The sequence below is a fragment of the Homalodisca vitripennis genome, chromosome 2 (genome assembly GCF_021130785.1).
Source record: "Homalodisca vitripennis isolate AUS2020 chromosome 2, UT_GWSS_2.1, whole genome shotgun sequence".
NCBI classification, from domain to species: Eukaryota; Metazoa; Arthropoda; class Insecta; order Hemiptera; family Cicadellidae; genus Homalodisca; species Homalodisca vitripennis.
In genome coordinates this window covers 189,210,308-189,228,018 of record NC_060208.1, presented here as the reverse complement: position 1 = coordinate 189,228,018, position 17,711 = coordinate 189,210,308, and the positions used below count along the sequence as shown (strand labels likewise).

At 33.8% G+C, this 17,711-nt stretch overlaps 1 protein-coding gene across 1 annotated transcript; it reads left to right on the top strand.

Annotated features, from left to right (window-relative positions):
- Window positions 1–2,117: 2,117 nt before the first annotated feature.
- Window positions 2,118–11,225, top strand: LOC124355192 (39S ribosomal protein L54, mitochondrial-like). The gene is made up of 3 exons (XM_046806199.1): window positions 2,118–2,295; window positions 7,666–7,872; window positions 11,036–11,225. The coding sequence occupies exons 1-3, from the start codon at window positions 2,202–2,204 to the stop codon at window positions 11,146–11,148; spliced, it is 414 nt and encodes a 137-aa protein (XP_046662155.1). The 5' UTR covers window positions 2,118–2,201; the 3' UTR covers window positions 11,149–11,225.
- The last annotated feature ends 6,486 nt before the right edge of the window (window positions 11,226–17,711 follow it).

Here is a 17,711-nt window from a genome sequence, read left to right as displayed (position 1 = left end):
CAAAGTTGCACAGGTTTTAGTAACCCTTGTAGCAACTTTAACCAACTGAGTCACCTCAAGGCTCTTAAAGAGTTTATTTTGCAAAGCGGGTCTCTGGGGATGATAAATCTAACAAGTTAATATTCAAGTCACCCATTACAACAATATTATCTTGCGTACTGGGCCATATCATAAAATACAAAGTGGAGAGCGGGCTCTAGACAAGTGTAAGGCATATGTCCTGGTCTATAGATAATGCAAATACAGAAAGATTCACTTTTACACTTCAATATCCCACAAATATGCTCTGGAAAATTACAATCTTCAAATTGAAGTGATTTCAGCGAAAATTGTAGGCAGTTCTTCACATATAGTGCCACTCCACCACCTCTGGAGGCAACTGCATTTCCCTTTCTGTCGCTCCTAAACAATGAATGATCCACTCATCGCAAAACTCATCAGAAGATTTACTTTCATTCAGCCAAGTTTCCGAAACACCAAAAAAATCCAGGTTTAAATCCTCTACCACGGCACGCATCTCTTTCGAAGCCCGTGGAAAGAGAGTTCATATTTAGATGTGCTATCCTGATAAATTTATCAAGTTTACATTATCCGTTTTTTGACTATGGGTACCGTTGTTACCGGTACCATAGTTGAAATAGCTCATGACCAGGTAGAAAACTTAAAATATACAATACTTAAGATCTCTGGGTCTTCTCACGTATGATCAGTGTGCAGTTTACAATACGACATTGTGTCAAGAATGTATTTTATTAATCACTTCATTATTATTATATACTATATAATATAGTATAATGGTAGTATAATTATACTATATACATATATTATTTATTACATTATATATCACTTCACTATATTAATCACTTCAAATGAATATTGCTTCGATTCCATGAATGGAGATATACATGAATAACCATCCCATAATCACCCTGCATCTTCGTCCAAACATGTCCTTAAGTTTAAGCCTTGCAACAGGAGTTTATTTTGACCATGTCAAAACGGTAAAGCTGAGCGACGCATCCATCAAGATCATGAAGGAAACAGCCAAGGATGAGAAGATCTAGAATTTGATCAAACAGATATCAGGTGGCTCGCCCCACAAAAAAGAAGTAGATTCCACCAAATTTAGCGTGTTTCTGGAATTACAGAATGAACTTAGTGCTTGAAGAGGGAGTGGTTCTGAAAGGTAACCAAATATTGATCCCCAAAATGTTTAGAAAAGAATTGTTGAAGAAAATTCATAGTGGTCATTTAGGCATTGAGTAAATAAAAAAAGCTTGCCAAAGAAGCAGTATTTTGGCCTAAAATTTTATCTGAAGTTGAATGTGTGTTATGAATTTGTGACATCTGTGCTATGTTTGCTACCAATCAACGATCGATACAAATGAGATCCCATGAGCTACCTACTCACTACTTTGAACAAATCAGCAAGGACCTGTTTGAGATCAAGATCTATGGCAAACTTCTTCACTTTGTAATAACAGTTGATCACTACTCTGATTTCTTTGAAATTGACGAATTGAATAATCTCACACCAATTCACATTCCAACCATTCTGACATGCAGAAGGAACTTCAACCGCTTTGGAATACCTGTGAAAGTGCTCACAGACAGCGCAACCAATTTTTCAGCGCAGGAGCTCAAACGATTTGCTCAAGACTGGGAGTTTGAACATATCACAAGCAGGCCTCACTATCTGCAGAGCAACGGAGAGGCTGAGGTGTCTGTAAGCTTGATAAAGGTTATGATAAAGAAGGCAATAGAAGAAAAAACTGACTTATACAAGATGTTACTGCTGCAAAGAAACACACCCACAAATTTTCTATCCTGTCTTCCTGATTTCCATGACACCTATCCATAGAATCTCCCATATTTGATTAGCATTACATTGATAGGACATATTTTATATAAAATTGTTATATGTTGTTTTATAAACTTTATTTTTTAATCACAAATCAGACCTATTCATAATGTTTCATTAAATGTCACATAACTTCTATCTAATCCATATCCATAGATGCAACCAGATGAAAGTGCACCTCGGTGCTTCATGATGTCATTAAAGCCCCCTTCTTATAAGTAAACTAAAAAAAAGACACAAAACAAAAAGTAACGAAGTAACCTGAACAGTGAACTTCAAACTAACCTCAAACACTAGTAAACAATTGGTATCAAACCTTATATAATTTATTTTATAAAAAATGGTAATACACCAGACATTATTAAAACAAATATTTATACCTAGGAGTTCTATTTTAAATTTAGTACAACTTCAAGCATGTCAATATGCTACAGGTAAATTCCTTCAGTGTATACTGTCTAGCCTAAAGTGTTCTTTGAGCCTTATAGTTCCATTGCGCTTGTAGGGCCTATATAATAGTACAAATAAAACCTGACTGAAACATTACTTTATCCTTACAGTGTTTCATAACTTTTTTTAAGTTAACATGTTTTAATTGCCCAATATTTCATTAAACAAAATAAATATACAGGTTACTGCCATAAGTCTTGTTGGATAGCAGTAGCAAAATTGGGTCTTATTGAAGAACATTTTCAACAATGTATATAACTGCTTGAGCACTTGTTCCTAATTGACTATATTAAAGATATGTCTCATCGGCAGCAGGTTAAAGGTTGGGGGATAGCATTAGAGTACCATGCCAGTGATGTTAAATGTCATTTACACATAATCTTGCCACACCATTCTTATTGTTAGTGTCATCACATGCTTCCCAATTCACATTATTAAAATTTGTCATATTGTTTATTTTATCAGCTGCCTTTTAAATATATTTAATGTTTGATTGGGTAGAGTACGATAAGCGGTTTGATTAAAACCAAGACAGCTTTTAGCGCCAAGAGCCTATATATAGGCTCAACCTATTAAGTCATAAAACATCAAGAGCCTTTATTTAGGCTCAAGCTAGGTTGGTGGTGAAACGCCAAGAGCCTATCTATATAATAGGCTTGGACAAGTACGGACGCTCAGTGCCAAGAGCCTTTATTTAGGCTATCAACATTTTCATGCAATACACAACCATTTATAGAATAATATCAATAAAATTAGTACTGATTTATGCATTTTATGTAGCACTGCATAAACATTCATACTATAATATTCAAACAAAATAATAGCACACACTAAAATGTTTTATCTAACTACACATGTGTTTCTATGTGAAATCAGTTTTGTACTTTGTTTATTAATAAATATATAAATTTTTAGTATTATTTTACCAAATTTTCATAGGTCTTTCTCAATAAAATATATTACACAATAATACAGAGGTTTGTTAAGTAAATATTTTTCAGGCATTTATTGAGCTCTTAATTTACACACAAAAAATGGAAAAGGTATCTAACTTTTAAAGTATATAATTTTAACAGATCAACATTTCATAAATTCCATTACATTTCATTGTTCTCCTATTAACAACAACAAAACTTTTGTCGAAATCATTAGTTTATCGTAAAATTTAGTGAAATGAGAACGATTTATATCTATGTGTGTCATAATTTGTAAAATTGCTCTGGGGCTACTATGACATACCCTGTGGCAATGCCGCGGTGCCTGATGGGACAACCCGCACCAGTAACTCTGGCGTTATGTGACGCGACCTGCCCAATATGCTTGGCACTAAAAGGGTTAATATTTTAGCCACTTCACATTATATGTTGTTTTTCAAAAGAAAAATACTTAAAGAAAACAGTAAAGAAATCTGTGGTCTGAAAATAAGAAACTATTAGTTGAATAGGCTCACAGTAATGATGGGCCTTCACTGTGAGCTGTGATGCTGCTCCTTGCTGATGGTAACAAATGTTTCTTATGAAAATGAAGTCAGAACAATCATTAACAACCTCAAATCAAAAAACTCATCAGGTTTAGATGAGATTTCTTCAAAAATACTCAAATTTTGCCCTGAAGAACTTGCACTGCCCCTCGTCGACATATTCAATAAGTCTTTCAGAAGTGGTAAATTTCCTTCAGCTCTAAAACTATCAAAAGTGTATCCAAAATATAAAAATGGAAGCTACTTAGATCCCAGTAATTATAGACCTATCTCTCTTGTATCCACTTTCTCAAAACTGTGCGAAAGAATTGTTCTCAGAAGGCTACTGGACCACTGCGAAAAACATAATCTACTGACAAACTGTCAACATGGCTTTACTAAAGGCAGGTCTACCACCACTGCAATAATAAAAATGGTAGAGTCTCTTATAGATAGTATTGAAGAAGGGAATTTAACTACTGGAATTTTCCTAGACTTTAGTAAAGCGTTTGACTGTCTTAGCCATGATCTCATCATCCGGAAACTGGAAAACTTAGGAGTAGCAGGAACAGCTAAAAATTGGTTCCAAAGTTACCTTGGAGGACGAAAACAACTGGTTGAGCTAAGCAAAACAGAAAATGGAATATCCAATTATGTAAGATCTAGTCTCCTACCTGTAAACCGAGGCGTCCCCCAAGGATCTGTTCTTGGACCAGTACTCTTCATCCTTTTCACTAACGACTTACCTCAATACATTGGTGATGCATGCTTAACCTTGATGTATGCTGAAGACACAACCTTGATGTTTAGTGAAACCTCAACTGAAAATATGGCAATCACATCCTACCTATCCCTCAACATGACCTATCAGTACTGTCATAACAATGACTTAGCAGTAAACACTATCAAAACTGCCCAAATAGCTTTTGGAAGGAGATCTGAATGTGTGCCATGTATACCAGATGTTGCAATGAATGACGAAGTCAAGTTTTTGGGCATAACTCTGGATAAAAACTTATCCTGGACTTCTCATGTAGACAAACTCTGTGGGAAGTTAAGTTCCAGCCTCTATGCAATTAAAAACATCAAAGCTTCTACTGATGAAACAACTACAAGAGCTGCTTATTTCGCTTTGTTTGAGGCTCACATAAGATATGGTTTAGTAGCATGGGGAGGAACATCAGCTGGTCAGATTCAAAGGGTTCTCAAAAAACAAAAAACCGCAGTCAGAACACTTGCAGGACTGCAACCACCAAACAGCTGTAGAGAAGCCTTTAGAACCCATAAGATCCTCACTATCGTATCACTATACATTCAAGAAACTGTGATGCATGCAGTAAGAGAGGGCCTACCAAAGCGGGGTGAAGTTCATCAGTACAACCTCAGAGACACTACTTTGTATGACCTTCCAGCCCACCGACTGTCACAGTTCGAAAAGAAGCCTACATACATCGGGAGGAAGCTTCACAACCACCTGCCATCAGAGCTGAGAGACATAGGAGAGAATGAACTCAAACCAGCACTACACAAATGGCTTGCTGACCGCCCCTTCTACTCCATAGAAGAATTTTTTCAAAGAGTATTTGACATTTAAATTTTACAATGAAACCTTTTATATCATTACAAAACTTTATATTTTGTAAAAAAAAACACTTGTAGTGTTTACTATGACGCTAATACTGTTCTCAATGAGCATGTTAATAAAGAATTTTTGTCTATTGTCTATTAAATGAAAAATGCTTCTCGATATAGTACCTATCAGTAAAATATAAACACTTCAAAAGGCTGATTACAAATATTACTAAAGAAATTTATATTTAGTAATAACAAAAAACTAATTAGTGTTTACCGACTCTACATTTTATCATCTTTGTATGATAGCAACAGATGTTTTTCTGCAAAGTGTGCCTAGCTGACCTAAATTTGGGAGCTGTGATGGCCACATGTCTAAGGTGTCGGATTTTGGAGTTAGAGATAGCGCATGTTCAAATCTTGTCTATGACTATTTAACTTTTTCTGTCAATACTGTCGATCTTGTACTATATCGACTCCTTTACATTCTATCTGATAACATCCTCGAATACTCAAATATAAGTGAGTAGCCCATGAGGTCAGGAGTAATAAGGGTAAAAAGGGAATAGTCCTTTCTCGTTTTAAAACAAAATTGAATCTTTTTATTTACTTTTGATGGTGTCTTTTCATAATACAGTTAATTCCCATTTAGTTCACATAAACTGTTAAGATATTACTTGTTTAAATCTTTATCAAGTATTTCTTTAAAGTTGAATTATTTGAAAAGGTAAAAAAAATTTAGGGGATGGTGAAATTTTAGATAATTATAGAAAATTCAAAAACAAAATATATTATTATTCTTTGGATGTTTATGAAAATAATTTATATATATTATAAATAAAAATGAATCGCTAAATGTGTTTCTAAGCACTAATTTCAAGAATGACTCAACCAATTTGGCTAATTATTTTTAAATATTTTTTTAAGTCCGAGGAAAGTTTTGATAAAGAGAAAAATAGAAAAAGTTTCCTGGAATATATTAGAATTCAGAAAAATAATAATGATAATTTTGAAATGTAACCCAAAGTTAATTGACACTATATAGCTGTTGACACTTTCAGCTTAAGTTCACCAAAGAGGCATACACATTTGCTTACATTTAAATTTTAGAAAATATTATACTGGATCAAAGTACTGTAATGCAGATTGCAAAGACAAAATGCATATCTAATATTTACTACAGATTGCACTAGTGACAAATTAAAATCATCTAATGCATTGGAAATCCTATTTAAACTCTGTTATAAAATTCACCTCGATGAAAAGAGCTGTGAATGTTCCAACATAAGGTACTCGAAACTGATTGGCTTCATTTACATTTGGGTACTTATGCACTATACGGACCCCACCTATTTTTTTACAAATCGGGTACAGTAAGGTTATGTTATGTTAAATTACTATCATAACTCTTGCTGCATAACGGTTCGGTACCTTAACCAATAAAAAAACTAGCATTAGTTTCCCTGCAGAGTCTGCCAAACACCAAACACCCATTGTTCAGGCAGAACACGGCCAACATTGTTCTTACGTCTGGTAAACAAGCTCTCGTCTATTTCAACTATTTTATTGGTACCACCAATTTTTCCAACATTCTTTTCCAACACATATTTCTCTCATGTAATTGTTCCAGTCCACTGTGACAGGCGCGTACAGTGGCTCACGCGCCCGCTCTGCATGTCCACTATCTAGTCTCCTGACCTAGGTTAGGTTAGGTTATGTTATGATATGATATGATAGTAATTTAACATAACATAACCTTACTCTACCTGATTTGTAAAACAATAGGTGGGATCCACATAGTACATAAGTACCGACATTGTTTATGATATTTTTAGTGTAGCTTAAGGAAAAATATAGGATAACACACTCTTCTCCATATAAAACGTAAAGTGGTGGCACTTAAGGGATTATTTTTCCTTGAAGTTTTCTGTAAACAATAATAATTATATACTACTAAGTCATATAATCTATTGTTTGAATTTTTTGTGATGTATAAGTTTTACAAAAAAATTTCCTGTAAATTGTATTTCAGTGTGCGAGTATATGTAGGCTACCTTTTGTGTAGTATATTTTTCTTGTTTTACCAATTTTTTCAGAGTACAAAATAAATTGTTTTAAATGTTTTCTCAACTTGTTTGGTTAAGAACTTTCAGTTTTAAAAGTGTTTATGAAAACTATTAAACAATACAAAAAAATGACATAAAAATCAATTTATCGTTATTGTTTCATTACAATAAGAATTCACATGGAACATGATATGTACTTTATATAGCCTAATCGTATGTATACAGCATCACAGTGTAACAAATGTTTATTATTCTAGGTGCAATTGCTTCTCTTGGAAAGAGTAAAAAGTTAAAAGGCAAAGCAGGAGGTGCATCTTTTGAGAAGATCAGACTGCCAGTTGAAACTGATGCTAAAAAACTGGTTACTCACTTGTGTGGAAGTAACTTGCTAGCAGAGGGTGGTGAAGATATCGAACTAAAGCCGGACAGTGAATATCCGGACTGGTTATGGAATCTTTATATTGGTAAATAGTTCTGAATCTGCACTAGTATAGTACAGTAAATAATTTAACTGTCTCTTGTAATGTTTTAAAATTGGCAATTACTGTAAATAAGATACATTTGATAGAATACATATACAGTGGCGAATAATAATATAAGCGAAGGGCAAGGTGTAAGGGAAAAAAAGCTCACAGATGTGCTATTCCATGGTAATTGACATAACTAATTGTTCTCCCTTTTCCAAAATCTAGAACTCACCAATTTGCAAGGGTGTTACAAAAATGCTAAACTGAGTATAAGGAACCAATTCTAAAGCCGTGTTTACATTGGAGTTGATATGTTGCTGACTGAAAACGTTGACTTTACTAAATTGTTAAAGAGTTATTGCCAATAATTTGTGAACTGTGAATAATGGTGAACAGATTTTAAATTTCACTGTTGTAATATTCTGCCACCTGAACCAGGTAGTCACACCCTCCTGCAGTTCCATGTTGTCATCAAACCGCTGCATCGCGAGCCAGGTCATCATTGCTGGAAACAGGTGGTAGTCACTGGGTGCAAGATCCAGACTGTAAGGTGGATGTGGAAACATCTCCCACTTAAAAGCATCAAGGACTTCTCGAGTCTGATTTGATTTGTGTGATCGGGCATTGTCATGCAAAAAACAAAATTTCAAACTTAGCTTTTCTCTGTTTGTTTTGTATTGCTCTTGAATAAACACTGTGACATCAAAATGACCGCGATAGTCCTGCCCCTGGTGGCTACAGAGCAAAACATACTTTACTCTCCTGATAGCCCTTATAACACAAGCTGCTGCTACCAGTGGAAGCTCATCCACTGTTGGCACCTTGAATGTTGGACAAACTTTGAAAATCACCAAGATGGCAACTTTTAGTGTAAGTGTGGTTTAGAACCTATCATGAAAGTAATTTTAAATACAATTTGATGAGTATATGAACCTACACAATTATGGAAACAATAAACTATTTATCATTCCTTCTTCAACACATTGACTGCAGCGGATGCACACTGATACTATCCCAGTGCCTTTAAGTCAGTACATGACAGGTTCTGCAGTGAAAGTGTTAATGATAAATATTTTAGACTTCATCTGGATGAATTCTTTGTTCGTTCTGTGTCGGTCCTTTACGTGTTATTATAAAAGCTCTAAAGATAAAGTTTCATCTTCCGGCAATTCCATGAGCAAATCTTTACAAGTAATTTCATATAATAATACTCCATAATTACTAAAACAGACATTATTGTTCAGACGTGCAGATAATATTTGAGCCTGTATCAATAACTGTGGTTATTTATTTAATAGCGTGGCTTAACATGTAACTGGATTTAAGCTGTTATAAGCTAGTTTCAATTATATCATGTAAGTATTCTGTGTAGTTTTTATTTTGGCCATTTGGTGAAGATTATTTTTGTAATATTGTTTAAATTTTTCAAGAACTTCTTTGGGGTTGTGAGCTTACCTGTAAAGAGGTTTTGGTCAATGACTAGTCTTGTGTTGCTACGTAAGTAGTGCTAGTGTATTAAGACTACGGATCTCTCATATCCTTTAAGTTCTCAATTTTGTTTTTGTGGAGGGTTACAGAGGTTTGAATCTTTTTTATTCAGTTGGTTTATTAGATACATTGGTGTTTGGTACATTTTGTCGGTTTTAAACAGTACTTCACACAGTGTATGTTCTGGTTTAAAAAATGTTCAGTTTTGTGGGTGCACAGTGTTATAAATGGTGTTGGAGATTTCAGTTTTATTTGTTGTGTATATTTTATTTTCTATGCTTTGCGTTGGGTATTTGGGTAGGCCTTCCTTGATATCTGAGATTTTATAGGCACATAATGTGTTCATGCGCAGATCAATTAGCTGTAATGTAATGCTTGGTGCCACTGGCTGATTCTAATATCCTTAATGTCCGGTCATTAAGTTTCACTGAATTTTGTCTGAAATATATTTTTGAGAATGTTACTATTGTTTTCTTTAATTTTATTAAGAGATAGGCATTTTAGTTTAGTGTTTTTGGGTTAGTAGAGCTGGATGTTGATATTGGTCAGTATGCTGCTCCAGGAATATGCAGGAAAAATACTGTGTACAACTTGACCTATTCTCATTTAAGATTTTCTTCTGATTCCTTGTGGACCATTCTCTGTATGATGGAAAAAATTTATATTTGTTTAAAAAGGTAGATTTGTATGTGTAAAGTTTTGTTGATTTATATGAAAAAGCTATAAAATAAAATGCTGTTCCCAAGATTTTTGTAGCCTCTGTATGGTAAATAATACAACAATACAAAAATAAATTCTTTTAATAAAAATTGCTGTTACAAATTTTGTTTTGTGTCATATTTTAGTATGTAGTTTTAATGCAAATAGTGTTAATAATAAGAACTATATTATTCAATACAATAAAATACTCTTCATAGTGTATGTATATGTATATACTATGAAGAGTAGTTCAAGTTAAAATCAAACAGAAAAACCAGTGTTCATGTTTTAATTCTCGAGTTCCCAGAACCTTTCATCAGAAACACACTGATTTAATTTTTAACAAATAAATACTATAAACAACAAGATTCCTATCAACTGTATGTAGAATATTTGTAAATATTTACATAGAACTAAAAAATTATATAAAAAGGAATATAGAATTACCTTAGGTTATATCTATCTGGTTGCTTTGGTTATAAAATTAATTGATGTGCGATTTCAACATTTCTTAAATTTATCAGATTAGTATTTTGGTTGGGATTTGACTCTAAATGGTAAATTTCTTTTAGGCGGAAGCAATTTTCTAATTTATTTTGACTGTGTTGAATTGCATGAGCAGATAATGGTCTCTCGTAATTTTTATGAACAACATCAAAGCTATGATTGGTCATTCTCACTCTTAATGGAGTGATTGATATTTTCCAATATAATCTTTGGGACAGAATTTTCAGGTTAGTTGATAAATGACGTTTGTTGTAGTAGTTTTACATTTAGTAGGATATTCTTTTCAGTTGTACTACTTTTAAAAGATTTAAAATTTATTAACATGTTACAAATGCCGCATCGTGGCTTATTACAAGGATTGCACATGTTACATTTGATATTATTACTTTTTGGATTGTCTTCAAAAAGTATGTATTTATATATATATAAACTAATTGTGTTTTAATGTACCCTTAAATGATTGCAGGTAAAACCAAATCCCTGAGTGAATTGGATCCTGAAACGATTGAGTACTGGCACAAGCTTCGAGCACTTGCCATCAAACACCAACATAATCTAAAGTCTCTTAGAAGATTTTAACTTTTGTGACATCAATTATTTTGTAATACATATTTCATAGTGAAATGTTGGTTTAGTAAACATTTTGTTCAATATAACTTCTTTCTATGACTCCCACACCCTATGGTAGAATATATACATATACATGAAAATTTACATTTAATCAACTACAGTAGCCTTTAAACATTTTATGTTTTATTACTGGCTAGTTTTGGGTCTGATTCCATGATTACATCATGTTTGGGCACATTCCCTCTATTTTGGTATTAAGATTACAATAGGATTAATTTAATTAAATATACACTGGAAACATAGCAGTGACTCAGAGAGCAAATTATATTAGTGAATGTGTGTGCAGGAACCCTTGGAATCAGCAATCGTGTGTATTAATTTGTGAGGTCAGTCTGGAAAAAGTATTTCTTTTAATACTGGTAGTCAGAGTGGTATGACTACAGTCAGTTATCTGTAAGTTATCAATATTTCAGCCATAATAAGTAGCAATTTCGTTACTTTGGATATCAATGTTTGTATCAATTTTCGCCAACATTTCCGAAGAGGCTACACACAATAAATCCGTAGAATAAGGTAGTAAACTAAATATTTTGGGTGGACTTGTTTGAAAGTCAAACATTTAGAGAATCGTCTATTAAGCCATTTTTAAAGTTTGGAAATTAAAAAAGTCACGTAGGGCCAACTTTGATGAGTACGATGGATAAGGCAATAGTTCAATTTCACTACCACATTTTTAGCCATTAAAAATGACCAAGATCAAAATTTATAAAATGTCTTATTCTTGTTATTGTTTTTCCAAATAATCAATGTAAACTTTCCCGTGTGCATCTGAAAATATAATAATCATCACTTTGCCAACTGATTTCACCGTCTTCAGAACCTGATTGCTTTCAAAAATTTAAGATTGTTCTTTTGTATTTGAAGTGTAGTAGTGTATCCAGGTTTCATCCACAGTTATGTATTACCACAGAAACTCATCAGAATTTCAACATAAAAGCACCCTTAGATTTAACCACATAAATGCGTTTATTCTCCTCTGGAAGCAATCATAGCACCCATTTTAATAAGATTTTTTTCTCAACCAATTTTTGTTTTTTTAATCGAACACACTGTACCTTGTGAAACACCTGTGGCTTCAACTATTCCACCCACTTTGATTTGTCGATCACTCGGAATCATATTGTAGATGTTGTGAATCATTTTGGGCTGGTCACTTCCATCGCACGTCCAATCATAGTCCTTACTGCAGTAAACAAAAGCAACAAAGGCACAGACTCAAGGACCAAACTACTACCAGCTTTATAAAACCAAAAAATTCTGGTAGAAAAGAGAATATTTTTAGCGTATCTCTGCAAGTGGCCAAAATAAAAAATACAAAAAATAAAGAATTAAGGCTGAACAAAGGAAACAGTCATATTTCAACTAAAACATTACCTACAACAGCACTTTCAGGTGAATCCAACGGAGCGACAACTTCACAGGCAACAAGTTCAACAGGGGGAATCAGCCAAACCCCGCCAGAAAAACTGTCCGTAACAGCACTGACAGGGGAACTCAGCCAACTGACAACTTCACAGGCAACAAGTTCAACAGGAGGAATCAGCCAAACCCCGCCAGAAAAACTGTCTGTAACAGCACTGACAGGGGAACCCAGCCAACCGACAAATTTAACAGAGGGAATCAGCCAAACCCCACCAGAAAAACTGTCTATAACAGCATTAAGCGACGATGAAGATTTTAATATCATAGAGGTGGAAGCTGATATTCACTTCCCGGATCCCTCATCTGTATTGGACAAACCAATTTCTCAGCTCAGAACTTCATCTTCTGCTAGATGTAGCCGTGAAAAACCTTCTGTAACTGCAACAAAACTGGATCCATCTGAATCCATTGAAGAATTTTTTAATAAAAACATTGACTGCTACAGGGAAAACCAACGACAATTAACTAAATCCTCTGACAACAGTAATAAAAGCACTCAATTTTTAGACATGGGACAAAAACAAAAAGACAAAGAGAAAATACACTACAAAACCAGGATTTTTGTAAACAAAAAATATATCAAGCCAAAAACAGTAAAAGATTAGTAGTGGCACACCAAAATGTAGATGGGCTACAGAATAAAATTGAGAGAGTAACACACTTTCTTCACTACACTAAGCCCGACATAGTAATACTATCAGAACATGGCCTAATGTTTGAAAAGTTAGAACATACCAGACTTTCAGGGTATAGCTTAATTGGAGGGTTCAGCAGACAGAATCACAAAAAAGGAGGTGTTGCTGTATTTGCAAAATCCAATGTGCAAAATGACATAACACTTGTCTGAACATCGAACCCAGCCTCAGAATGTATATGTGAAACAACTCTTCTTAAAATAAAACTGAAAAAACAGCAACTGTATATTCTAGGGGTATACAGATCACCTAGCAGTAATCTTGACCAAGCCATTGAAGTACTCATGGCTCAACTAGACAACGCTCTTACAACAAATAATCCTATGATTGTAATGAGTGATATAAATGTAGATGCCATGACAGTGAATGAAAACACACTGAAACTGGAAGAAGCACTCCTAGGATATGACTTGAGAAGACTTAAATTGCCCCCCACAAGAATAACGCATAGTAGCCAAACATCCATCGACTTTATATGTACAAACATGAGTGAAGCTGACATATCTACCCAAGTCCTCGACACAGGAATATCCGACCACTGTGCCCAGTTATGTAACATCAATACAGACAAAAGACTCACCCCAGCACAGACACTGACAAGAAAAATAAACAAATATACAATGGAGGACTTAAGACTTTTACTGGAAGTAAAGGACTGGAGTAAGGTATTACAAACAAGCAATGTTGATGACGCATTTGAAATGTTCCACAAAACACTTCAACAAGCATTAGACATCTCCTGTCCTCTCTCTACTATGAAACTAAAAAAGAACAACCTCAAAAAAATATGGGATGCAGAAAGCAATGAGCTCAAGGACAATTACCTAGAAGCCATAAACCGAGCAATTCTCACAGGGAAACCAGAGGATAAGATGGAAGCAGCACAAAAGAAGAAAGCCTATGATCTGAAATTAAAAACACTTAAGAAAGGGGAGATCGCAAACAGATTTGAGGAAGCAGACAACAAGACCAAAGTTTTATGGAATATAATTAACCAGGAAAGAAAGTCTCGTACCTCAAACATGCAGCTAGACACTCTCATCGTCAACAGGGAAACCATCTCTTCACCAACAGAAATAGCAAATCATCTTAATGAATTTTTTGCAACCACAGCTGAAAGAACACTCATGAACAGTACGCAGAATAACAAGCACACGAAAACAATAACCCAAGACACCTCAAAATCCAATTTGTACTTCTATAAAACAAACTGTGATGAAATTGGCAAAATTATCAATGGACTAAAACAAAAGTCCTCAGCAGGAGAAGATGATTTTTCATCAAAATTGGTTAAATATTGCAAAAATGAAATTCTCATCCCACTAACAAATTTAATTAATAAATCTCTTTCCCAAGGAATATTTCCAAATTGTTTAAAAACTTCAAAAATATATCCTAAATATAAAGACGGTCAAACGAATGAACCATGCAACTACCGCCCCATTTCACTAATATCAACCTACTCAAAGATTCTAGAACGTGTCATCTTGAAAAGACTTCTAGGCCACCTGAATCAAAATGAACTTCTTACTCCAAGACAGCATGGCTTCAAGAAGAATAAATCAACAACCACAGCAATAACTCAGCTAGTTGAATCTATTATCGACAATCTAGAAGAAGGTTGTATAGCCACAAGTATCTTCCTAGACTTCAGTAAGGCCTTTGACTGCCTAGAGCATGGCTTAGTAATTAAAAAACTCAGATTATTAGGAATTGAAGACAAAGAGGCAGACTGGTTCAAAAGCTACTTGAGCAACAGGAAACAACTCGTAGAGCTTACATCAACAAGCAACGGAATAATTCACAAAATAAAGTCGGAACTGTTACCAGTAACAAGAGGCGTACCTCAAGGATCTGTGCTTGGTCCAGTGCTTTACACTCTTTTGACAAATGACTTCCCACAATATCTGGAGAAATACTGCAAGGTTGTGATGTATGCTGATGACACTGCCCTTATTATTACTGAGAAAGACAAAGAACAACTTGACATCAATTCGTATATAGCTTTTGATATGGCAAAACAATACTGCCATATCAATGATCTGGTGCTAAATGAGAAGAAAACACAGCAGCTAATTTTCACTGCCTCCCGAAACCATCACAGGGGTCTCCCAGAGCTAGAGGTAACAACATCAACAAAATACCTAGGTCTGACTCTAGACAACAAACTATCCTGGGAGCCTCATGTGGATAAACTCTGCAAAAAACTTAGCTCCTGCCTTTATGTAGTACGACGAATTAAACAAATTAGCAATATAGATATGGGTAAATCAGCCTACCATTCTCTCTTTGAGTCCCACCTTAGATATGGATTAATTGTATGGGGAAGTACAACAGCAACAAATTTACAAAGAGTATTAGTAATACAAAAGAGAACCATCAGAGCTCTTACTGGACTGAGACCACGAGACAGTTGCAGGGAAGCCTTCAGAGAACTGAGGATTTTAACAGTAGTAGCTCTTTATATAATTGATACTATTTTGCACTCTGTAACAACTGGACAGACTAGAACTGGAGACCATCACAGCTACAACACAAGAAATAGACACCACTTTGCTCTTGAAACACACCACCTAAGTTTATATGAGAGGAAACCATCATACAAAGGAGCAATCTATTTCAACATTCTACCAGACTCACTGAAGAAAACACCAGTCAAACACCTGAAGAACTCACTCAAAAGTTGGTTTCTCCAGCAACCCTTCTACACTATTCAAGAGTTCATAAACTGGAAATCAATTGCATCATGAACTGATATTTTTAATTTTATGTTCTGTATGTCCTTTATTGTATTAACAAAAATTCTAAACTCAACGTTTATGAATAAAGAATATTGTCTATTGTCTATTGTCTAGAATATTGTTCAGCTCTTGTGAATGTACAACCACATTTAAACTCATTTATCCAATTGGACATATAGGATTCGATGTGCTCAACTTTAAACCTAAATTGAAATCACAAGACTTTTCCAATAGTAAAAGATAACGCAAACTGATAACAAACCAGTTTCAATGCTACTGGCGCTTTATATTATTGAATGACCCCCGTATATTTTAAATATTGTTATATTATACGATTTGGTACGGTGGAGAAACTACAGAAACTTGCCAACACAGTTTCAAACAACTAATGTTTTGTGTTTGTTCTTCTGCTTGTGGCGTTACTAGTGAAGTTATAATATCAACTAATAATGTGAGTTGTGTTTCTTATTGTTTTCAAGTGATCTGAATTCTTATTATTTGCAATATAAGTGAAGCTGAAACAACTATACTTGTATATTGATAGTGCAACAAAACATTTACAATGGAGACTGTGATAAGTTATTCAATATTATTGTGATCAATCTCATAAAACACACTAAAGTCTTGGTGTTGTGTTTTACTGTGCATACTAAATAACATTGGTTAATAAAAGAGAAATCGGTAGAAAAAATGATGAATTGGAAAGAAAAATCATTTTTTATAAGTTGTAGTACAATAATGTAAATGTACATTTTATATTCTGATGTTTCCATCTTTTTTCACCTCTTTATCAGATTATAGTAAATATTTTCAATAAGTGTTGTATATCAATTGAAATCTTACATTCTAAGCTGTTATACTAAATTAAAATTATTACCATAACTTTTTTGCTGTTTTACAAAGCTTTTGTAAGTAAATTTTTTAAGATTTGAAACATATTTAAAGATTTTTTTTATGAAGTGCAGTAAAATTGATTACTCATCCACTAAAAAATATTTTTAATATTAATAGCGCAATGAATTATGAGGTAAAATTTAGGATAATAATATAATTGATCAATGAAAAAAGGATGTTTTTTTGTCAATTTAGCACTTTTTTCAGTATAATATATTTTAATTTCATATTTTTTTAAATCTTTTGTTATTTCTTGCTTTTACGTACATTTATTAATTATTAACTACTTTTGTTTATTTAATAAAAAATTTAAGTAGGATTAGGTACCTCAAAAGTTGTATTTTTATAACAAAATTTTGTAACAATTACTAGTTTTTGTAATTGGTTTTAAGGCAATAATTTTTGAAAAAAGATTTACATTCTATGTTTTATGTTGAAAAAAACCATATACAAAAGTACATTTTTTCTTGAAAACAACATGCCTGAAAGTGGTTTCTAAAAACCTTAACAAATCAACCAAAGTAGGCTTGCTAGCACAGGAAACATACATGTGGCCAGATCCAGGGTCGAAGCATAAGGTTAAACATACACAAAATTAAAAACTAGTCAATAATGTGTGTCAAAACTCACTTAAGTCATGGTTATTAACAGAACAAGTTTCATATCAAAGCCTATACCTAAGGGCTCAGAATAATTGGAACAAGACCAGGCAATATAGACATTTCTTGTGTCAATGTGACATGACAATTGAAATAAAAAG